The sequence below is a fragment of the Labrus mixtus genome, chromosome 21 (genome assembly GCF_963584025.1).
Source record: "Labrus mixtus chromosome 21, fLabMix1.1, whole genome shotgun sequence".
Classification (NCBI taxonomy): domain Eukaryota; kingdom Metazoa; phylum Chordata; class Actinopteri; order Labriformes; family Labridae; genus Labrus; species Labrus mixtus.
Genome location: NC_083632.1, coordinates 12,911,978 through 12,937,677, shown reverse-complemented (window position 1 = coordinate 12,937,677; position 25,700 = coordinate 12,911,978). Strand labels below are relative to the sequence as shown.

The 25,700-nt window shown below is 38.9% G+C and overlaps 1 protein-coding gene across 2 annotated transcripts; it reads right to left on the bottom strand.

Annotated features, from left to right (window-relative positions):
* Positions 1-1,007: 1,007 nt before the first annotated feature.
* Positions 1,008-24,392, bottom strand: rab3gap1 (RAB3 GTPase activating protein subunit 1). Of its 2 annotated transcripts, XM_061027531.1 has the most exons (25): positions 24,297-24,392; positions 24,143-24,198; positions 21,825-21,903; positions 21,584-21,716; positions 21,341-21,419; positions 20,613-20,732; positions 20,286-20,451; positions 20,107-20,206; positions 19,499-19,580; positions 19,261-19,329; positions 17,334-17,407; positions 16,884-16,976; positions 16,476-16,648; positions 13,298-13,405; positions 12,409-12,581; positions 11,063-11,117; positions 10,389-10,736; positions 9,790-9,927; positions 8,770-8,997; positions 8,553-8,649; positions 6,908-7,011; positions 6,406-6,521; positions 5,937-6,039; positions 3,226-3,249; positions 1,008-2,965 (listed from the first exon to the last, which is right to left on the bottom strand). In XM_061027531.1, the coding sequence occupies exons 1-25, from the start codon at positions 24,312-24,314 to the stop codon at positions 2,732-2,734; spliced, it is 2,970 nt and encodes a 989-aa protein (XP_060883514.1). In that variant the 5' UTR covers positions 24,315-24,392; the 3' UTR covers positions 1,008-2,731. The 2 variants fall into 2 exon arrangements, with proteins under 2 accessions (XP_060883514.1, XP_060883515.1); XM_061027532.1 differs by lacking the exon at positions 3,226-3,249.
* Between the last annotated feature and the right edge of the window lie 1,308 nt (positions 24,393-25,700).

Genomic DNA, 25,700 nt, shown 5'->3' with positions numbered 1-25,700 from the left:
CATATGTTAGGTGGGGGTGTTTCTTCTGGAATTGTTCAATGTTGAAATCGTGAAATTGACTGTGGATTATTTTAGGATTTATTTGGTCGAGGTCAGAAAACAGCAACAGTGTACGAATGGCTAGAACACTTTTCATGTTACCAGTCTTGCTTATATTCTTTTAGAAGGTATGCCTACAAATTCCTTTCTATTTGGGTAAACTCCTTATAGGCTAGAAAGACGACATTACATAAACTTGTAAATATCAGACATCTACATTTCAGTATTAGCAAATCTTGTTTCCTGTAAGTTCTCAAAAAACTTGACATACTTTTACATCTATACAGACCTAAATGAAAAATGACTTTCAATGGTTGACAGATTTAAATTAATATAACGACAAAATTACCAAAATGAAAGAATATTTGAAAAAACATACTAACAGCATAACAGCCTCTACCATCAGTGTGAATGGGTGTAAAATAGTACGAGTTACCTGTCATGTAAAAGCACCTTGAGTAGTCTGAAGACTGGAAAAGCGCTATACAAGCTCAAGTCCATTTACCACTTTTTACATATTCTAAATGAAAGTGTCAAATCAAAATCATATCCGTACTTCCTCTAGTAATCAGGTGCTGACGCCTGAAGGTATTGTTGCTTGTAGCAGCTTGTTGTGAGGTTGTGTTTCTGTCAGTTGGTTTAGTCTATTATCATTATAGATTCATTTAAAAATGTTGGTTAATATTTCCAACATTTCATTTTTGCAAAGATTTCTGCTTCCAAACATCTTTTTATTCACCACCAACGCTGAACAACTACGGTTAAATCCCTCTCTTATGTAGAACAACCTTTAATGCTAAAATGGGATTGAAGACATCTGGGTCTTAGTGCCAAAGTGAAACACAACAGGTGCCTTGTCATAGACAAACTGCTCCATAGGTCTCAGACTCCACGGGGAACCTTTAATCCTGAAGTGCCTGCGCAGATGTCCTGCCAGCCAGGCGAGTGTTTAAATGATGAAGTTGAAGTCAGGAGCACATATTTATTTTATTTCTGACTGTACATTTAACATTTCTGACATACACAGCAGACTCGCATCACTTGGTAAGACAAAGCATTTAGCATCATTAAAATGATTAAACAACAGGTTTTTTTATTTTAACACACGTGAGATAAATCACCCAGGCTTCTAATGCAGCAATAAAAACTTTGTTTTATCCAATGTTGTACTTCAGAGCAGGTTTCATTGATTTATATGTGAGGGCAGGTTTGTATCAACAAGCTTCCTCTCATTTCAGATTAAGCGACAAAATAGTGTTGAAATGTCGTCAGAAAGTGAGTTCAGTAAACTCTCACACAACACAACACAAAGATAAAACATGTGATAGTGATAGCATATATCACTTGGCATGGGTCAATAACAGGGAAACTTCAGTAAATGTACATATAGGAGATCAGAACATGAGAAAGGCCAAAGTTACAACTAAGTTATCTGAATGTGCACTGAAGGTTAAATAAAGGAGTCGTAGCGCAGTGTTAATAATCACCAGTTGATTGTTATATTTAAGATGTATATTTTGTAGTTTTCATGGACTGAAAAGAGAATAAATTAGTGATATTTCTTCAAGCTAATAAATCCTGCTTCATATTTATAATTGTGTGCAGGAAATTGAATTAGTTGGTAGAACATGACATTGAAGTATCACAATGCAATAGAGGGGGTATCTGTCTCTTCTTTTCTGATTGTAATTCTGTAATTGTAAAGTGTTATCTAGAGGCATGTAGCAGATACAGGTACAGGATGTCATGCCTGCACTGTTTGTTATTTGAAGCTCTGAGAAGAAAGTAAAAAAAAAGTTATCAAAGTCTGATCAAGATCGTTTTCTCGTTTATTAACTAAAACATATGGGTTTCAGGGTTAATCTCTCTATATTCCCGATTTCCATCTGTAAAAACAGGTGAGAAAGTTTAGCACAAACACATTCATAAAGAGGGGCTCCCTACGTACAGAGGCTGTAGTCCCTAAAGAACTGCTCACAGGTTTTAATTCCCAGTTCTGGTGCTATTTGGTGAGATGGTGATCTCCTAAAAAAGACCCCATGTTTATCTTTTACCTGCTAAAAATTCTTAGTAAGATTTCAATGGCTCTTTTACCTCATGGTTTTACTGATAAAGAAAAAAAGTTATTCAAATAAATTATCCTGAAATTTGACTATCATAATCAAACAGAGAAAACAATTCAGATCAGACTTAAACATTAAAGATTGATTTTTCTCACATGCCTCTCAAACAAACAAATTTTCCCGAAACCAAGTCTAACTTCTGAAAGTTAAAGGTCACATACTGTGCAAAATACACTTTACCATGGTTTTGTGTGGCCCTAGTCTGTCTACAAAACCCCAATTATGAGAAATGTTCATCCTCTCCGTCTTTTGACCTGCTTCACTTTTCAGAAAATGTGTGCTCAAACAGGCGGTTTTCCCTTCATGACATCACAAAGGGCAGTAAGGTGTTTGTTCTGCCCTCTGAGTCTGCCTTCTCACTGTGAACATTAGGGCATGTTTTGTGAAGCTCTGAAACACATTTAAACTTGTTTAAAAGGATTATAATATGTGACCTTTAGAGTTAAAGTGGGGCCATGTGAACATCTTCATGGCTTCAGTTCTGGATTCGAGGTGTAGACCATAGAGCTCAGTCATTTGCAAACCAAGCGTGTTATGAGATGGAATGCTGTGTTTTAGGCATTTTGGTCTCAGAAGAATGAGGTGTCTGAAGAGAAGGCCCCCGCCAGCCTGAACTCCTCCTTCATCAGCACACAAAAGAGCCGCTGTGGCAAAGCTTTGGAGTACGGTGTGGGCCGAGGGACACACGTCCGCAGCAGGATCTCCCGGCCCGCTGGAGGGGGAAAGTCAGGCACTTTGTTGCTTCCCCCAGTTGGCTTTCTGTCGGAGCTAAGGTCCTCCTCCAGAGCTGATAGGAGGGCAGCCTGAAGGGGGAGAGGAGATGAAATGTTACCAACTGGCAGTGAAAAGGTTGACGGTGATGAAGTCTGTATTGGAACAATTTATTGTTTGCTCAGATCATTTGGAGTAGACACAGCTCTCTGCCTACACATTCAATACATTCAATGAGATCATGAAACAGTTTTCACAATATTTATCTATTCATTTGATGTATTATTTGTTAGTGTTTGTTGTCGGAGTGTTAATCAGGAACTGGAGGAGAAGTCTCATTTCTCTCGGTTACCTCATCGCTGGTGAAGTCAGCCAGCTTGATGTTAGGCAGCAGGAGGAGAAACAACAAGAAGACACAGTGGAAAGTCGGAAATGCATAGAAAGAAAAATGAAAAAGCAAATATTTATGTACCTAGGAAGAATAAATAAACACACAAGCTTAGACGCAGCACAGTTTAACAGTAGAAGTCTTTTGATAACTGTCAACTTCATCACAGCATCACAGCTCAGAGAAAAAGGTTTACAACATTTAAAAAAAACCTGTTTCCGAAACAGGAAAATACAAGGTTATAGAAGAATAATCCACAAAGGTCTTAAAATAGTCACAAGAGCGGATGCTGATGACCCATGGCTGATCACAGGGGGTTGATTCTATGAATAGTGGGGAAGCAGTAAATGTGAGATATTTTCATATTGTCACTAGTCCTATTCAGGCTGTTCTTTGAAGGTCTGATATCAGTGTCCCTGTGATGTTTCGCCTTCAATCTGAATATTGTGGAGGCGTAATGGAGGGACGAAGTGACACCCCTCACTGTTCTGCCTTCAGAGGTAGTAACAGCTGAGCCAGCGGGGGGGGGGGGGGGGGCAGCACAGCACGGTGTGTTTGTGCATGTCTGACTGTGTGTGTTTGTGTGTAGCTCCAGCTGTGCGTCACTTAAATGCAATTTGAATTCACCGACTGAGACAACAATTTTACGCCATCTCGAATCAATATGAATATACAAAGTCGTGACGGCGGCTGAGCTTAGTTACGGCGCTTTTGAAGAAACACAATCTGAACAGGGCTATTGGACTTACATTGTTAAACAGGAATGATTTCTCACACCTGTATTGGCACATAAATCATGACATAGTGTCACTGTCACAGACTTTAATCACGCTTCCCTGTCTGCCACTCTCTCTACTTTCACTCAGTATGTTGAGTGCCATACCAGGGACAATAAAACTTTGGACTTACTGTATGAAAACACCAAGGATGCATACAGATCATCACCCCTCCCCCACTGGGGCGCTCAGACCACAACCTGGTGAGACTGTAGCCCATTTATTATATAAACTTCTATGTTGAGAAAACTGTACACACCAAAGAAGTACAGTGTTTCTCCAACAACAAACCCTGGGTGACCCCTGAGCTGAAATCCCTGCTGCTGGAAAAGAAGAGGATTTTTAGATCTGGAGATAGAGAGGAGCTGAGGAGGGTGCAGAAGGAGCTCAAGAAAAAAGATCAAGGAGGGGAAAGCCAGCTACCGGGCAAAGATGGAGGAGCAATTACAACAGAAAATTGTAAGGGAAGTCTGGAGGGGCCTGAATAACATCTCAGGTCACAGAAGAGGTCGTGGGGGGGGGGGGGGGGGCCCTGAAGCAGGAGACAGGGAGTGGGCAAATAAACTGAATCTGTTCTTCAATAGATTTGATTCTGCTCCCAGAAGTCTGTTCTTTGACTTCTCCAGTGCCCTCAACACCATCCAGCCTGCACTGCTCAGGGGGAAGATGGAGAGGGCGGGAGTGGACTGTCACATGGCTGCATGGACAACGGACTACCTCACCAACAGACCCACAGTACGTGAGGCTTCAGGACTGTGAGTCTGACATGGTGGTCTGCAGTACAAGGGCCTCGCAGGGGACAGTTCTCTCCCCTTTTCTCTTCACCCTGTACACCTCGGACTTCTGTTACAACTCTGGGAGCTGCCACCTGCAGAAGTTCTCCGATGACACAGCCATCGTGGGGTGTGTGTCTAAGCCTTAGACACACACAAAGGGACACAAAGTCCTGCTTGTACTCCTGTTCGCTCCCCTTAGACTCTAAGGGGAGCGAACAGGAGTACAAGCAGGACTTTGTCTGGAGGGAGCTCAACCATGTTCAGTTCAACACCAGCAAGACAAAGGAGATGGCGATTGACTTCCGCAGTGCAGTCTGCACACGTGAACATCCAGGGCTTGGACATCGAGAGAGTGGAGACGTACAAATACCTGGGTGTTCACCTCAACAACAAACTGGACTGGTCACACAACACAGACGTCCTGTACAAGAAGGGCCAAAGTCGACTACACCTGCTGAGACGACTGAGGTCCTTTGGAGTGTGCAGGACTCTGCTACGGACTTTTTATGACACTGTGGTGGCGTCTGCACTTTTCTACGCAGTGGTCTGCTGGGGAGGAGGGAGCACAGAGAGAGACAGGAAGAGTCTGAACAGACTGGTCAGGAGGGCCAGTTCTGTCTTGGACTGTCCTCTGGACTCTGTAGAGGAGGTGGGTGAGAGGAGGATGTTAGTGAAGCTGACATCCGTCATGGACAACCCCTCTCACCCCCTGCATGACACTGTGGGGGCTCTGAGCAGCTCCTTCAGCTGCAGACTGAGACACCCACCCTGCAAGACAGAGCGCTACCGCAGGTCTTTCATTCCATCTGCCATCAGACTGTTTAATCAGACTCTTTAACAGCATCACCACCTCATGACTCATATCAACAATGCTTCACACTGTGTGTGTTTTTAATAATAATAACTCTCTCCACAAGTGGAACTGTACATACCTAGTATTATTCTATTATTGTATTTTTTCTCCCTTCATTTAACTGATGTAAATATGTTTGATTTTTAACTTCTTGTTATTTTTGATAATTATATTCCTGTTTCTTGAGCTGTTGTGACAAAAAAATGTCCCCCATCGGGGATCAATAAAGTTTATCTTTATCTTTGAAAAGGACATGAGAAGGTTCCTTACTCTCTGAGCGTTGATGAACATTTTGTGGATGATGCTCCCAGCCGGCCCCTGGCCCGCTCCGATCACCTCCACCTCTGGTTCCTCCAGCAGGGAGCTCACAAACCTGGAGAAAGATATCAGACATGATTTCGGTGGCAAAGGGCAGTAAAGTGGTCTCAGTAGAGCAAGCTTCAAGTGTCGCTGTGACTCCTAATATAGCTGCTGGTTAAGTTATTTAACCCCCAAAACATATGAGAATAAGGCCAAGTTTAAAAGAACACATCTCTCCTATAAAGATGTCCTTATAGAAGTAGTAACGTGATCCATGCAGGCGTACAGCAAAGCCATACATTAACCTAACTTAACCCTCCTCAGATCTCGTGTTAAAATACATCATTTCCATTCAGGGGCTCAGCACAGCCTCACTTCACGTTCCTCATTTCTAAAACATTTATGTTACACATGTTCAGATCCTTGTTGTGTCTTTTACTTCTCCAGCTCTTCTGTATCTTCTCCCTTCTCGCCCTCACAGATAGAAAATTTGGCCTTCAGTGAGCGTGCTCTGGTGATGACGGTCTCCATGGCGATCAGCTGGTTGATAAAATCCTACAGCAGGGGAAAAGTCAAAAATGTTATTTTTCATGAGGTTGGTGTGTCTCAATGAGTGTTTGGACATGTTAGATTTGAAGTTAAAACAGGCTAAGATGAAGAGGTGTTGAGCCTTTGATACGTTCACATTTACAAGGACTTCAAAGTGCAACAGGCTAAAAACTGAGGTCATTAATACATTGATAAATATAAAAAGTTAGGGCCTTTTTTATTATAATCGTTGAGATATGCCTCAACGATGAAAAGTTGAATTCTGCAAAAACAAAATAGCTGCTTTCTTTTATCAGATTTGTCAATCATGTTGTTATGAATTCAAAGACAGACTGAAATGACACTAAGCAGAAGACTTTCTGTCTCATCAGCTGCTTTCCTGTCCCACTGACCTCTATCTTCTTGTAGTCGTAGTTAGGCGGGTGCAGCAGCTTGCTTGCCTGACTCGTTGATTGTCGAATGTTTTTTCTGACTGAGGGAATGTCTTCTATTGACTCTGAGGAGGAGATCAAGAAGAGACGTTATTTAATAGGAGTAACAGTGTGATAGATTCAAGCTGTAATACAGCTGTATGATATAGCACGCTCAGATCCCATTTTGTTTTGCATGTGCACTGTCCATACCTATGTGTTGGCTCTACTCTCTCTCTCTCTCTTTCAGGGCTAGCAGAGCTCATTTCTTTAATTAGTATTTCCAGTGTTCTTAATTAGTATTTCCAGTGTATTGATTTATTTTATGTTATTATCCTCTCTGCATAAGACTAATTCCCCTAGGGGCAATAAAGATTTCATTCATTAATATTATTGAAATGGTAAAACCTCAATGCGTGAGCATTTGTGAGACAAAATATTGACAATTAAAGAATTTAAAAAACAAGATAAAAACTCTCTGTAGCTGCAAATGTTGTTCACCCAGGCAGAGATATAGCCAAATGAAACAGTCGTCAATTGTAGTTAAGTGTTTGGAGAGTTGTGGAGAATGCAGCTGAAAAGAGTGAAACATGTTTTACTTCACAGGTAACCTGGGGACGTCATGAACAGTTAGCCTAGTGTCAGTGTTAGTCAGTGTTTAAACATAAAAATGAAATTTCATTAACGAAAAGTTATTTAAAAGTTTGTTTTTGTTGTCAATTATAGTCATTTAAAGAAAGAACATTTTGAAATTTGACAAAATCACAAACACAAGGTCAGACCTTGAAAAAAGAATTGCCATCGGTAAGTAAATTCATGCTTTGTCATGTTTGAGAGACAACAATGTAAGTGCTTCTTACATGAAATCAACCTCGGGTTTAGAAGAGCTTCAAAACGGGATGAATACATATAAAGGCTGTTGCTGGTGGCAGATTAAAGACTTAAGAAAGACCAACAATAAATTAAAGGATCGATGTAGCCTATAAGATTTATACTATGGAAATAATTACAATTAAGCTGAAATCACTATTTGATATCTTTGAAGAAAACTGGTCAAAATGGCTTACATGATGTAAAAAATTGTAGACTTCATTTTTTATAGCAGTGCTGCACGTCAGTTTTCTTTGATCTCTCACCATCTGCATTAGAAGGAATGCTGTCTCGTGCCTATTTCATTACTGATATTTTGCTCCCTCTTGCACGTGAAAGGTCTCCCCAACACAAGAATGTTTTGCATGTTGTTGCCACAAATGTATAGAAGAAAACTCAATATAGAAAATAAATAAAGCAACCTTTGGATGTAAAGAGTATTCAAACACTAATGCACTTTCTCAAAACTTCACAAAGTCCATTTCTAGCTCAAGTTAAAGAAATACATTTGCACAATACCAGTGACACACATTTGGTCATGTGAATTGAACTGGCTAACTGTGCATCTGATGTGTCTATGACTTTGAGTCTAATCATTCTGTGTGAGAGAATTGGTTTCTCTTTTGGTTGAAACATATCGGAAGTGCCATGAAGAATCTTCAACTTAAATCATCTGGCTCTTAGTTATCTTGCTGCTACCTTTTAACCCAAACGTTTCATGTTGTTTTTATGTCAACAACAAACTCTAGCGGCTCACCTTCCTCTTTCAGCTTCAGAATGGCAGAGTGGAGGATGCAGGGCAGGAGATGACGAGTCACGTCTGCAGGTTTCAGCACGGCTAGATAGTGCAGAACCTGATAAGACAGAAATACCACAGGTTTATTTCCCCCCCCATCGACCTTAGCAACATCTGTTCTATCTGCACTGCTTCACGACTGACTACAACATTGCAGAGTTATGTTAGAGGGAGTCACCTTTTCAGCCTCCTTGGTGTCGTCGAACAGTCGTCTCTGGCGGCGCGCAGGTGTGACTCTGGCAGTCTCCCAGGCCTCCACCCACATGTTTCCTGGGATCTTCATCCTGGCACTCAGCTCTCCTTTCAACACCTTGCTACCGCTGTCGTCCTCCACCTGCTCCTCTACATAATCCCGTGGCGAGTACCAGCGCACAAAGTCCTCCAGCACACAGCCCGGGTTTGCTGCCTGTGTAGTGTTTGTAAATGTTTGAATTGTACTTTTCTTACATTCATCTGCATTCATCCCCATAAGGTTAGGGTCAACTCTTTAACAGCAATATAGTGAACTTAGTGATAATAAATTTAGCAGCATTTCAAAAACACATTTGTGCAAAAAAGAACTAATGCTACTTTTCGATAGCACATGTTTTTAAATAATGGATTAGTTTTAATGATCGACAGAATCAAAAAGTACGAAAGCTTTAAAAAAAACTATTCAGTTAACTATTCCTGCAGCGGCAGGACATGAAGTAATAAAAACCCTCCAAAAATCCAAGATGGCTGACAAAGCAACAGAGTTTGACACTATAGTTACAGACTTTAGCCTTTATATCAATACTACAACATCACAGTATCAGCCAACGAGTGGAAAGAACATTCTGGCAGGCAGCAAAGAGTATGAAGCAGCTTCATTACATGCACCAAGACTGCACCAGTTGCATCATAGAAATGTCATCAACCTTGCCTGCTTGCTCACAATTCATCGTCCTGGATATTTCCTGCTGCGCTCACACAGGCTCACCACACTTCTCACAGAAACATTAAAATGGAGCCGCCAGGCAAAGTTGAGGTTAAAAACTTGACCGTTCAAGGTCACACATGCAGCTCTAAAAACATTTTAGGGAAATTTTCAGGAGCTCTGTGCATATGTGTTTGGATATCTCTCCTGTGATAAGTAGTAGGAAGAACACATTGAAAAAGCACATGCACGCACACTTTGTTCATCATGTGTGTTTGATAAAAGCATTATGGGTCTCACCTTAAAGGACTCCATGTCAGACAGCAGACAGGCGCTCTGCATTCGGGCCCTGAGGTGAGAACCTTCAGCTGACGTTCCCAGTTTGGCCAAAACCTCAGACTGTTCCTCCAACAGATCCTCTGTCATAGGAGCAGGTTCCTAGAAGTCAAACAACAGCTTTTGTTTAGCTTCTGTTTTTTTTTTTTTTTTTTTCAAAAAGACACTTCAGATGATTTATTTTTCAATCAACAAATGTTTTTTTTGATTGTAAAGCACAAAATCCATAACAAATGTCTGACACGCCGACACAAACACTTGAAGGAATCTTGGTGTTCATGTGTTACTTTTAATGACAGCTGTCCTGTTCTATCGGAAAGGTATCCTTAAAGGACTTCTTTCCATGATTTCCGACTCTATCCACTATCATATCTCTACAATAAAGGCACAAAAAGCCCAAAAATAATAATAATATATATAGATATTTTTTTAACTTGACCTTCAAGCGGGCCGCCCCCTAATATAATGGTAGGGGAAACAGTGCAGATGGATCATTGCTATTGAGTTGAAGGAATAAAGCAAACACTCTGAATGAATCTGTTCATTTAAATAAAGAGTCTGACCTGTGTGATGGGGACGTAGAGTGGCTCTGTAGACTTCAGCAGAGTTGTGTTGTTGTACGGATGGAGTCTTCCCTCTGCTTTATTTTTACTGCCGTCTTTTTCACCCTCCGCGTGGGAGAACTCCGTCTCCCCCTGGTCACTCACACACTCAAAGAACTCATCCTCGCTGTCGCTCCAGGAGTCCCAAGATTTCCCAGAAGACACCTCTTTCATCGAGGCAGATGGAGCCGTGGAGTCTGACGTGGGGCGGCCATTCTGGCTGCTCCTGCGCTCTCGTTCTTTGCTTCCCTCCTGAGCCCGGCGAGCTTCATCTCTTGCCCTCTTCCTCTCAATGCAACAGTTCAGCATCTGTGCAGGAAAATCAAACATTTTGTTCTTAAAGTGATGACTTTTTCTCTTCTGGTAAAATTCCGCAGGTCTGACTATAAATATGGAGAATCTTAACAATAACTCGGAAAGCTTATTCCGAGTATTTCAGATTGTAGATCATTGACATACTGACAGGAGTTTAAGATCTTACTGGGGGCGTTCTCATAACAAGCTGGCTTTGGGCTCTGTCCTCTGTTATGATTTATTTATAATTATATATGAAATAATCACAGCCATTGTTAATGTTTTCTGTGTTCAAACCATTTTAATTTGTGACTTCAGCTCAAACACACTTAAAGAGTTACCTGGAGCTTCTGATGCAAAAGACAACAGCGGAGATCTGGAGGTCCAGCTGCCAGTCTGCAGGTTATAAGACACGGAAAGAGAAGACAATTAACAATGAACATGACAATATTCACTTGATAAAGCACATACATCCAATAATTCAACATCACGAGACACTAATGATGGGCAGCTTATCTTTAAGAATCATGTGAATGTACTAACTAAGAGGGTTCAAGTCTCTTTAGAATATATGAAGAGTTAGAGACTCCATAAGAGGACGTTTGGAAAACAACTTGCTGATTTTGAAGCCCCACAGAAAAACAAATAACCTTAACTGACAAGTTGACCTTAAAAGGCGTATCTAATATTTGTGTTGGAAAGGCACTTTAGGAGAAAAGACTGAGGCCTATGCAGGAGTGTGGTTAAAAGATGGTAATAAATGTATTACTTGTATGTCTTATTTTTGCTTAAAGCTCCTGTGAGGAACTTTTGGTTTGTGTGTTTTGTGGATTTCTTCCTGTACATGTAGAAGGTGACAAAATCCTGCTCACTCTTAACAGTCAAATGCAGTGTACATTTTATCACTTAATCTGACACATTACATCCCGGCAGCAGTTTCTGCCACTAAAAATAAATATAAACAAAAACTTGATGATGCTGACGGCCTAGTTTGCTTTTTTAGGTCATAAAGAGACATCAGTATTAAGCTCAGACTTTTTCATAACCAGCTAAAAAACTCCTCACAGGAGATTTAATGATGTTCTGAATGCTCTGTTTTTATCTGCATGAAGCACTATTTATTAATGGGCCTCTAAAAGTAAACCTTCATAATGATCTTGCATTTGTTAGGTATCTTAGCTGAAGGCACCTGTAAGTTTATGTATTTTGTCGGTCTGTATACTAAACTAAAATGGATGGTGATAGATATGTAAAATAAATAGTAAATGGACTTGAGCTTGTATATTTCTTTTCTAGTCTTCTGACTTCTCAAAGCGTGTTTACACATCGCATGTCACACCTACACATTCACACACTGATGGTAGAGGCTGCTGTGTAAAGTGACTAATCCCATTCATACACATTCATACGCCGCAGACAAAGCAGTGGGAGCAACTGGGGAAGTGTCTTGCCCAAGGACACATCGGACATGTTACTGCAGGAGCTGGGGATCGAACCCTCAACCGTCCGGTTGAGAGATGACGACCCTACCAAAATGAGCCACAGCCGCCCCAATCTGCATATGATTCAAGAGGATCATTAAAATGACTGTCTTTTCTTGTACAACAGTACAAGGTTCATGGCATTGTATAGTGATCTTCCTGGAGATACAGAACTCATAATATTAAAGAACACAGTAGTTTCCCACCCATAGATGAGGTGGTTGTTTTCCCATCGGTAGCGCAATTCAAGAACAAACTCCTGCCAGAGGTGGGCGACGGCTCGCAGCCCGCCGTGGTTGTAGTTGATCAGACAAACGCACAGAGCCAGTCTGTAGGTCAGACTGTCGATGGGAGCTGACTTCAGCTGCAGGTAAATATTCTGCAAACAGAAAGAGAAAAGGGCAAAAAGAAGGACTGACAGATTATCAGTTTGTAGAAAAGTTACATTTAAATATTTACCACTTTACATATGATTCATATTTTAAATGCTGCTTGTAAAGCGTATTATCAGGCTGCATATGTGGCTGGAGGAGCTGGGGGTCAAACGCCCCAACTTCCGGTTGAGAGAGGACTGACTATACCACTGAGCCACAGCCGCTGATGTTAAGAAATATATTTTTGACAATCTTAAAACCACCAAAAGGAATACAACATGAAAATTAATTGAACTGTATTCTTATGACATCCATTCAGTAGGTGGGGACTTTAAAGGTGACACAAATGAGAACCCACAGACGGATATAGTATTGTTTTCATACATACATAAATATAACTGTAGGCAACCCCAGAAGGCTCTCATGTACCTCCACCACCCAGGAGCAGCTTGTGTCAGTGGGATTTGTGTTCATATATGTCTTTTATGTACAAGCTGATTATTATTATTTTTGCTATTTATTTTTTGTGACATGTCATTCTCTTATATTAATTGCTTTCACTGGTTCTGCAATCATAATAGTTCCTTATATCGTTCTGCAGTGTGTACACGTGTATGTTTAATGATCAATAACATCTCTGACTCTGAAAACACCAAAATGACCTAAAACCTTAGATGTCAAACTGTCACAGCATGAAAAGTCTTTCAATGGTCAGACATACGTAGTCAGAGTTTTTGTCTTGCTCAGCTTTCCCACAGGCATTCGACTGCGCAGGTTTATTCTTGCTGTTGTCTGATGACTTCTCCACTGCAGCATCTGGGAAGAGACACTGAAACAAAACAAAACACAAAAAAACATTTTTTTAAACTCCTAGTTAAAAACCAGCAGGTTTCTTGGATGTTCTTTGATCATGCACATTTGTCTGCAGGGGTTATGTTGCAGCCCTTACAGCTGTGTTACACCTGACATTTGAGGCCATCTCAAAGTCAATTTGTCCATACGTACTGGACATACAGAAAAATAGTTTCTCTCTAAACCACGGTGCAAACTGCAATGGAAAAAAAATACAAATACAGATATACAAAATACAAAGATAACATGCAAAAAGATATGCATTCAAAAACAAAATCAGCAAAAAATGTACAGTATATGGACTTCATCTAAATATATGTTTACATTTGTTGGTGAGGATGGCCTGCTGCTATGAGATCACAGTGAGCACTTTATTGAAAAGACTATTTGATGACATTAATTAAAAATGTATGTTTAGAACACATTTCACTGATTACTCTGCTTGTGTCACACGATTCATCACACTTTCACACACAGCGCTTTTCGGAGAATTTTTGATATGATTTGTTGAGGAATCGGTAACCACAAACATGACTGAGGGCGAACATGTTTTTTGATGTACTGTTAAGATCCATCAGGCTAAAATGATTGTATCATTGTTCAGTGTCTTGGTAGCGAGAGCTGCACAGCCTGCTGTAAGTACCTGCACATGCGTGGTATTTTTTTCTTCTTCTTCTGTGTTTTATGTTTAAAAACTTATCTTTTTACTAAGTGTCTGAGCCCTGTTTACATGACATTCCCCACTCTCCCCCTAATACCCTACTCTATCCACTGTCCTATCACATGAAGGCAAAAAGCCCCAAATGAAATAAACATCACTTTGTGTGGACGGGATTTCATGCACAGCTGGAAAATGACTTTGAAGTAAGTCCACTAAATTATAATTTTCCTCAACCTTTGGATAAAATGAATGAATTAGAAACAATTCTAAGACAAATTAGTGTTATTTATATACTAGTGTTCTATCCTTATATACTAGTGTTTGATATATATATGATATACTTATGTACTAGTGTTCTATACTTCTATACTAATGTTATATACTGTTCTATACTTATATTATATACTAGTGTTCTATACTTATATACTAGTGTTATATACTGTTCTATACTATATACTTGTGTTCTATACTTATATACTAGTATTATATACTAGTGTTATATACTTATATACTAATGTTATATACTAGTGTTATATTCTTATATACTAGTGTTATATACTTATATACTAATGTTATATACTAGTGTTATATACTAGTGTTCTATACTTATATACTAGTGTTATATACTGTTCTATACTATATACTTGTGTTCTATACTTATATACTAGTATTATATACTAGTGTTATATACTTATATACTAATGTTATATACTAGTGTTATATTCTTATATACTAGTGTTATATACTTATATACTAATGTTATATACTAGTGTTATATACTGTTCTATACTTATATACTAGTGTTATATACTAGTGTTCTATACTTATATACTTGTGTTCTATACTTATATACTAGTGTTATATACTTGTGTTCTAAACTTATATACTAGTGTTATATACTAGTGTTCTATACTTATATACTAGTGTTCTATACTAGTGTTCTATACTTATATACTAGTGTTATATACTTGTGTTCTATACTTATATACTAGTGTTCTATACTTATATACTTGTGTCCTATACTTATATACTAGTGTTCTATACTTATATACTAGTGTTCTATACTTATATACTTGTGTTCTATACTTATATACTTGTGTTCTATACTTACATACTAGTGTTCTATACTTATACTAGTGTTATATACTTGTGTTCTATACTTATATACTAGTGTTATATACTAGTGTTCTATACTTATATACTTGTGTTCTATACTATATACTAGTGTTATATACTAGTGTTCTATACTTATATACTAGTGTTATATACTTATATACTTGTGTTCTATACTAGTGTTCTATACTTATACTAGTGTTATATACTTATATACTAGTGTTATATACTTGTGTTCTATACTTATATACTTGTGTTCTATACTATATACTAGTGTTATATACTAGTGTTCTATACTTATATACTAGTGTTATATACTAGTGTTCTATACTTATATACTAGTGTTATATACTTGCGTTCTATACTTATATACTAGTGTTATATACTTGCGTTCTATACTTATATACTAGTGTTATATACTTGTGTTCTATACTTATATACTAGTGTTATATACTTATATACTAATGTTATATACTAGTGTTATATACTGTTCTATACTTATATACTAGTGTTCTATACTAGTGTTCTATACTAGTGTTCTATACTTATATACTAGTGTTATATACTTATATACTAGTATTATATACTTGTGTTCTATACTTACATACTAGTGTTCTATACTTATACTAGTGTTATATACTTATATACTTGTGTTCTATACTTATATACTAGTGTTATATACTAGTGTTCTATACTTATATACTAGTGTTATATACTAGTGTTCTATACTTATATACTAGTGTTATATACTTGTGTTCTATACTTATATACTAGTGTTATATACTTGCGTTCTATACTTATATACTAGTGTTATATACTTATATACTTGTGTTCTATACTTATATACTAGTGTTCTACACTTATATACTAGTGTTATATACTTATATACTAGTGTTATATACATATAAACTACGTATGTTAATCTGCAAAATGAAGAGTTGACAGCAGAATAAAAGAAGAGGAAGAAAGCAGAGTATTGTCGAATAGCAGTAAAAAGAAGGCTGAAGAGGTGCAGCTGACACCAAATTGCAGTGGAAAAAAATATTCATCCTGCACTTAACCTTTTTAGGGGCTTTTTAAATTATGAGTTAATTAGATATTGTGACGTATCGTTACTTGACTTCCTTAAAAATATCGCAGAATGGCTGTATAGTGATATATAGTATCGTACCGTGACTTACCCTGTGTTTCCCACCCCTAGCATGAACACTTAATTTAGACATACATTGTGAAATGTAGCAAATATAAAACAGCCATGATGAATCGCCCTTACCAGCAGGACAGAATTGAGAACATCATTGTTGAGCGGTGACTCGGCAACACGGCGGTGGCGTCTGATGTGTTTTCGTGCGCTGTGCACCATGTTAGAGACGGACAGTTTTGAGATGGGTACTGTTGTAGTAGGCTCTGTGAGTCTTGATAATGCTGAGCTGATGTCAGTGTTTTCTGCAGGGGAAAATAAAAACAAAAAAAGTTATTTAGATTTCAGTTATTTGAATGTAGCTTCATCTGCTTACTGAAAGTGTATTAATTATGTTTGTATGTTGCTTCTCGGAGGTAACGTTTAGAGTTGAGAAAATCTATTCAAACACTTCCCAAACACCAGGGATAGTAGTAGTAAATTATGTTTTAGTGACATTAACATTAAAAGTGTTAAACTATACACAGGCAGTGAGCTCACCTTGACCCTCCTCTTCAACCAATCCTCTCCCCAGAAACTCCTCTGTAGACTCCTTCTTACAGCAGAGCTTAAAGAACTCCGACAGAAAGTCACCTGTCAAATCATTATAAAAATACTCAATGTTTTTAAATACACAATATAATAAAGGCTCTCTTCACATTTGATGCTTCCAATAAAAAAAAAAACAGAATGAATTTGTTAAAAAAAGCTTTAAAGGCTCTGCTGTCTGAAGCAGTGAAATTCAGAATGGTTAATGTTGTAAAAAAAAAAAAGGTCCCTCTAATTGTTGCAGGCCATATTTTTAAGGCCTTGCTTGTATAGAAGAGTATAAACACCAATTGAAGCAGGATAAGTTGTATAATAAACCAGCGTAAAACACTAATATACTATTTTCAGCCTTCAAAGATGCAGAAATTGGATTTAAAAGTGGCTCCTGAAAGTTGATCTTACCCAGTAAACACTGAGGGTTTTCAGCTGTCCGCACTCTGACAGACCAGTGAGGAGCCTGAAGTGGGTCCAGGTCACTGCCGGGTCAAACAAACAGAATATAGATGTTTAAATCAGATCAGAAAAAGATCTACAGTTGGTCTGTTTTTTTACGACCTGTATACCTGAAACAGTTTGTCACAAATATGGATGTGGGAAGAGTCTTCCTTCATATTTGATATTCAAAAATGCCCCTGCTACTGTATATTGCACTGATGTATAAAGGTCACAGAGTTGGTGGAAAAACAGAGAGTGTCCTTGAAAGCTCCTGGGAGGAACATTCAGTTTGTGTCGACAAAGAGGTGCCTCTTATTTCTTTGATGATTTGATCCTGTACATGTGAAGATGGTGTTTCTTTAACACAATAATCATCGTGCTCTCTCCTTGCAGTCAAATATACCAATCATTATTAAGAATTTATGTAAGTTATGAAGAGACTTCAGTATAAGGTCAAGTCTGTTTCATATCAAGATAAAAAAAAAGACTCCTCATAGTAGCTTTAAATCAATGATGCTGTGACACAAATTCATCAGTGATGTTAGGACCGCCCACCTAATTTACATAAATACTTTTCCTCATACAACATGGACACAGGAATACAGAAATAAATAGATGTTGAAATGTAAAAATGTATGAATATATAATTGTAGAAAAACAAATGTATCCCATGTAATGTATTGATGCGTTAATTCCAGCATTTATTTATTATTTTTCTTGCATTTATGTATTCATATTTGTATTTATTTATTTCTACTTAAGTTATTGTTTGTCCCTCATAGCAGCTGTCTGTTGTTTGATTTCTGATAAGCCTTGAATTGATAAAAAGGGTTTAATCCATGGTTCAGCACTTATGACATGTCCTGTACCACACAGACGCACGCAAGCTATGGCATGCGGAATGGTTCATCACATGCACGCCGGACGTACGTACGTGTTTTTTTTTATTCAAGAGAGAAGGAGAGAGAGAGACTTTAGATGTGTGTGTGTGTGTATGTGTCAGGCCACAGCACAGTTTGCACTCGTTAAGGTTCATCACAGACTAAACCTGCTCACATGAATATGTTGTCACAAACACACAGAGTGTCTTTGATGCAAACAGTCATCTTCAGGTATTTCAATGCCAGGCATCAAATGTTTCCAAACCAACAGACTTGAATTTCTCCTTCAGCGTTGATCACTGCAGTCTGATCAGCTGTGTGGAGTTCAACTTCTTCAACTAAGTAAACTCAGTTAAACGACTTTTGATATGAGTCTGGCAGTCCGTTCTTCTACTGTACCATTGTAACCTTCTCTGTCTCTGACTTTTTATGCGCCATGAATCTCTACCATCTCCGTGCGTAAGGAAGACACGTCCACACGTATGTTTGTTATCAAAGCGCTTACACGTACAAAATTAGTAAAGTAAAAATGATGGGTTATAATACATGACGCTGCTACGTCGCCGTGCACATAGTGACAGACGCCGCCGCTACGTCATGCTGCTTTAAATTTCTCTGTTAAATACAATAGAATGTAATAGAATTTTCCACACGTAAGTGGCGTACGTTTGACAGCTGAGTTACCCTGTCTGTTTGTTCAGTTAGATCAAATCTTTGCACAAATAACGCCCCATATTGCGTGCACTATTTAGACAATGCACGTGCGTGTGTACGCGTGGGACATTTATGAAATAATCACACGTACGTGCGTGTATGTGCGCCGTGTATATGATGAACCATTCAGCACGCACGCACTCTTTGTTACTACCTGCGATAGTGGATCATTGGTGGAACGACTTTGCCCCACCATTCTGCCTCTATGTGTTACACAATGCAGATGAAGCATAACAGGGGGGGGAAATATCACACCATGAACCAGCAAGCACCAAGATACCATCTAGAAAGATTCTTACCTGTAGACGTCATTATCCACAACAATGCCTTCTGTCAGGTGAGGCCAGGTGGTTGCAAGATGAAGCTCACTACAAAAAGTAAAACAGACACACAGAGAATATTTACATCATTTTCTTATTGTCATAAAGTTTAACATTTACCAAAGATACTGTTAAGAAATTCATAATAATATCAGTTTTCTTTTCAAAGTAGAGCAGAATATTAGAGCCTACATCTGAGAGATCTGTAAGTCTTTACCTTATTGGCTCCTCGCAGGCTCCAAAAGGAAGTTTGCCAAACTCAACTCCTCCCACCTCACCTCCAAGTAGTGTGTCAAAGTCTGCGCCACAGACAATCAAAACACACAATAGAAGAAAAAAAAGTACTACTATTATTAGGGAGAAGAACATATAAAGCTCTTCAGTAACTGTGCACGATGTGGTGGAAGATTACAGTCTAAGCACAAACAAACAAAGAGTCCGAAGTCCTTGAACAGGCCAACATACAGAATTGTTTTACCGCTGAGGTTGTCAACATTTTTGATACTACGAGACCATGTCTTTTAAAACAATACACAAATAATTTGACTGCATTTTTAGGTGATGTAAAACATCCAACAGGGCTCCAAGCAAAAGTGTTCAGCTATCCTCTGTAGCTCAACCTGCCTTTGCAGATAACTGTGAGAAGACAGGAGGTACTGTACGTCTCTCGTGATGACAGAGGTATTTAAGCAACATCATGCGTGCATCATTTTAGCTAGAATTGGATCTAACTTTTAAAAAGTCAGGCATTGTGACAACCCTGGTAACTACTTTTCTTTTATTTGGTAATGTGTTATCACTTTCTTCTGTTCTTTATATGCCTACCTGGAGGCTGCTGTGGCCACGAGTGCTGTTGCCAGTCCTGGAGGATGTAGGTGAAGCGGATGGCAATGTTTATTGGAGGTGGAGGCGACAGATTACAACCCTAAGGAGGAGGAGGAATATGTAATCCAGGTTCAAGTGAGGAAACAAATCATATTCATTCCATTATTATTAGCCCTCACTATCTTTGACTTGAAGATGTCCAGGAGCCCAGACAGGTGGTTGTACTGACTTGGCACCTTGCGGAGGTGCACCATCTCAAAATCTGTGCGCACACCCGGACCTTGACACTCTCCAGCATACATCCGCCTCCACTTCTGCTGGATCTGCACAAACATGGGCACTTGGCTGGGGAGCACAAGAGGATGAGAAGATTGATGATGATGATGATGATGATGATGATGATTTCAATAAGTTGGCTCTTTCACTCAAATCCAGAGGCTTGTTCAATAACTGAAGTCTAGCTCTTCTTATGAGTATGACTGTGCTTAGTGATAAAGGTGACTCACCAGCCACTGTTAGCAAGAGCGATGGAGATGGAGCTGAGGAGCAGATTGCATTTGGACTCACTGATGATCGCCTCACAATTGGTTCCAGGAGTGATGGCCACAAACTCTTGTATACCGTACCTGTCAGCAAAAACACAGTCACAGCAGAACACCAATCAGCATCATCTTTTACTCTACTGTGCTTTCTTTCTGATCCAGATTCATTTGGTGCTTTTTATGTAGAACCAGACATAAACTGTACAGTGTTCAGGCTGATTTAGACCTGATTCTTGAATACAACTGATTTTGAAGTTGGGCCTTTTCTTTCTTATTGATAACTGATTTCAGTTCTTTTGTGACCCAGGGTTTATTGATGCGATGCGGATCATGTGTGTGAGGCAGAGTGAGAGAATTTTTGCTGATGTGTCTATTTGAGCTGTGCATGTGAAACATATATCTGACTTAAACCTCCGTCTGTGGGAGTTTCTAATGACAATTGCAAATGCTCCTTCTTGATTTAACTCGTACAGTGTGAGCTCTCAGGTCAAGCCTGAAGAGCAGGTCATTCACTGTTAGGGCATATTGCTTTGGTTGTGAGTCATTAATGATTCAATCATACAGTGTGAGCTGACATTCCACCACAACTTTATAGTTACTTATTCTTGACATAAGCTTTAATAATAATACATTAGATGTGCTAATCACAATGAATGTTTAAATGCACATTTAGGGAAATTGATAAAGCTCACCATCTAACCAGGCAGTGAGCCCGGGGAGGGAAGTCGTTGTTCATACACAGAAGGTCCTGCATTGCTGAGGGGAAGGCATCTGAACACAAAAACAAGAGTCAGGCACTGATTGTTGGAGAGAAAAAAATCAGCTCCCCAACTGATGGTGTTTTTTTTACAATAGGTGGAACACACAAGAAATCACAACTGCAATTGCATAAATCTATCAACTCCAGTGACCTACAAATTCAGACGTGACTGTACCTTCCTCGAGCGTATTCTTCTCGTTGTCATTCTCACTTTCTTGTTTTAGGGTGAAGTGACTTATGTAGAATTTAAAGTCTGCAAAGTTTATATCCTGAGACTTCTCCAACCAGGTGCCAGTTGTGTATCCACCCTGTGTTCAAATAGAAGAACATCAGAACAGAATTAAAGTGAAGAACATAGGAGCAGCTTATCTGTCTGATATAGAAGATTATTGAAGCCTTAATGAGAGCAGGAATACCTTATCTGGGGGCGACCTTCCTGTAGAGTTCCCAATCAGCTTCCAATCATTTAACACCTCCTCCACTCTGGAAACAAACCTGAAAGTAGATCAAATTTTAGATTTAATTTTTTTTTTGTGTGTGTGTCATGCAGTCACCTCATCATCGTCTTTTGCCCCTGCTGACAATTCCCTGTATTTTTCTCAACTCAATTTCCTTGACGTTGCATTTCCTTATTCTTCTTCTTTCTGAATGCATGTTATATGTTGCAATAAACACCATGTAAGGTCAAGTGAACCAGCATATTTACAAGAAAGAATTAAAAAAAGGCCAACTAGACCGTGCATATTTAAGTAATATCAAATGTAATAGTTCTAAAAAATAAGACTATTAAGACCTTATATTTTAAAAATGTCATTAAGGAGTTCTTTAGGACCCGTGGGAACTCTGTGCTGTACATAGCTTTCTCTGTTGCTTAAGGTATCACACTTCTAGTTCTCCCTTTCTAGGTTAGGTATCTTTAAATTTAACCCTCAACCATTTAATACTTTATAATACATTTTTTGTCTTTGGAGTAATCTAGAACCATATTTCTTTTGAGAAACGTAAAATTCTAACTCATCTTAACTTGTGACTGTTGCTTGTACTTTTAGGAGATCCATCCAAACATTCGTCTTATGACAAAGGTCCCCAATTGCGATCCGGACCCAGATGGCGTCCTGATGATATTTTGACTTGCGCACAATTAGTTATTAACAGTTATCTATTTTACTTATCGTCTAAGAAAGTCACAGACCAATTGATTTGTTGTAAATCGGCACACGTAGCGCTGATCAGCCAATCAAATCCTGCCGACTCATAACATTTCCTACAACTTCCAAATAAAAGCATCTCACAGCCAGGCTACTTAGGGTAAACTTGTAATGCGGTGTAGGCTTAGGCGGGTTTCAAATAAAGCTTTGACACTGTGGCACAGACTGTAAATCTGAAAATATCATTTATGTATACGAAGATAAAGTTAGACTGAAAGCATGTAATAAATCATGGTGTTTCAGTTTAAAGAGTGACCATTTCAACTAGCAACTTTCAGTTTGAGTTGTCATCACTACAACAGATGTTGAAAACGTAGTGTCCTAACCAACGAGTCTTTAAGTGGTGTTGAAATGAATCATTTCTAACGATGCACTGCGATGCAGACGTTGGCTATTCTGCATCAATGCAGTGACAGAACTGAATCGATTACAGCGTACTGACGTCACTTGTAGATTTTCCAGACACATTGGGTTCCTATATCATCTATATATATATAAAGACATTTCAATCAATCAATACATTTTTATTTGTATAGCGTCAACTCATAACAAGTGTTATCTCGAGACACTTTACAAAGAGCAGGTAAAAGACCTTACTTATTGCTATATTACAAAGATCCGGCCTATCCATCATGAGCACTTTAGCAAAGCAGCAAAAGTTACAGTGGTAAGAAAAAACTGCCTCATTAAAAGGCAGAAATCTTCGGCTGGATCCCCGGCTCATGATGAAACAGTCTTCACAGGCCTAGACTGAGCCGGGCTTGGAAAGGGATAGGGGGAGAGATGGGATAAGATGCAGGAAGAGGGATAGGGAGCAAGGGGGTGGGGGGGAGGCAAACCGTCCATTTACCAATCGATCTTTATTTGTGTAGTGCCAACTTATAACACGTGTTATCTCAAGACCCGAAACAACAGTTACAAAAGAGCAGAGAACAGATCTTACACTTTTCAAGACGATTCCCTTTCCTTCATTAATTCCCCGAGTGGAAAATACTTTTGCACTTTTACACACACACACACACACAGGCTAAAATACACACACGTGCAAAAACAGGTTCCTGTGGACATGCACTAATGGGGAGATGTCAGAGTGAGGGGGCTGCACATGCTGAGGGTTCAGTGCTTTGCTCAAAGGCACCTCTGCAGTGCTCAGGCAGTCAACCAAAAGCAGAAAATGCTGCACAGCCCTAGTCTCTTTTGTCTTTTATTTATTGTGATGTCAAAAATACTGATCAGATGAGGGTTTTTTCTTTCTAATAAAACACCGATCAAAGAGACATCTCGGCCTGTAACAACACTTCTTCAACATCTGTTGTAACTAAGACAACCACAGAGGAGAGTCAACAGTTAACACTCTTCACACAGACTTTGTTAAACTCCCCTGTAGTATCCTGACTATAATATATGTATGTGAGACGTCTGTGTGCATGCTGCTGTAATTGTGCCTCCTTTTGATGTTTATTTGAGTGTTTTTACAAGCAGTTAGCTTAAAGCAGGCCTTTAACTTCAGGTGGACGATTGCTTACCGCTCCCACTCTGACGCGGTGGTGAAATCTGTGATCTCGAACACTTCCGTCTCGGGCTACAAAAGAAACACACACATTAATATATGAGTATTTTATCTAAAAAGTCTGCAAATCTACTCCGTATGTGCTGATTTACATGTATAAATAAACTTACATCATTGTCGGCCGCCATGTTGATGTCCTGTTGTTGTTATTCTTCTTCGTTAAGTTTATATGGCAGTGAGCAAACCAACTCGTCGGAGCATTACTGCCCCCTACCTGGCAGAGGCGTATTTCATCATCGTCATCATCTTTATTGAAAGACTGAGTAGTGCATAACATGAGATGTTTTAGTTTACGTACAGTGCTTCAAATAATTAGTTTGACTAAGTTGGCAAAGTTTTTTTTTGCATTTCACGACATGCAAAAGTATTTCATGAAACACAAAAACATTTCAAAAAACACAAAACTTTTTCAGAGAATGCAAATTACATTTTACTTGCTGCATATCTTTTAATACCCTCTTCAAAATATATTTAACTTGCTGCAAATGTTGTTATACCTGCTAAATATATTTAATAAGCTTCACATTTTTTCAGACCTGCTGCGAAATATATTTGATTTGCTGAATCGGCGTTCATCTGATCATTTCAAGTTTGGTATCAAATGAATGAAGACGAGTTCAAGATTCAAAGTTGTGCGAACCACAAAGTTTCACCACGGGGCGTGGCTGTGGTGGGCTCTCAAAATTTGATGGTTTTTGATGTTGTTATTAATAAAAAGAAGTGGTAACAACTCTGATATGCAGTGTTCTATCATTACCAAATTTCTCCTGCAAGATATGGGCATGAACACATTCAATCAATCAATCAATCAATCAATCAATCAATTTTTATTTGTATAGTTACAACTCATAACAAGTGTTATCTTGAGACAATTTACAAAAAGCAGGTAAAAGACCTTCCTCTTTGTTGTTTAATATTACAAAAGAGTAGGTAAAAAGACCATACTCATTGTTATGTTACAAAGACCCAAAGGGGGGTGTTGTGTAGGCCATCGACCAACCGTCCACCAACGAGCCTAAGAGAGCTTAGTAACTTTACAGATAGATACATGCAGTAATATGATGTACTGTATATGCACAAAGAGCAAAAGAGAGAGAGAGAAAGAGAGAGAGAGAGAGAGAGAGAGAGAGAGAGAGAGAGAGAGAGAAAGGTGCCAGTTCCCCCGGTAGTCTAAGCCTAAAGCAGCATAACTAGGAGCCGGTCTACACCAGCACCAGCCCTAACTATAAGATTTATCAAAAAGGAAAGTTTTAAGTCTATTCTTAAAAATACAGACTGTGTCTGCCTCCCGGACCCCGGCTGGAAGATGATTCCAGAGGAGAGGAGCCCGATAACTGAAGGCTTTACCTCCCATAGTACACTTAGAGACTGTAGATACCACGAGCAGGTCTGATAACTGAAGGCACTACGGTAGAGCCTAGATACTGGTGGTAGATACCGCCAGTATATTTTATGAACAAAACCTTGTTTGCTGTGCCGTTAGCTAACGCTGTCTGAAGTACCGTACTTTCACA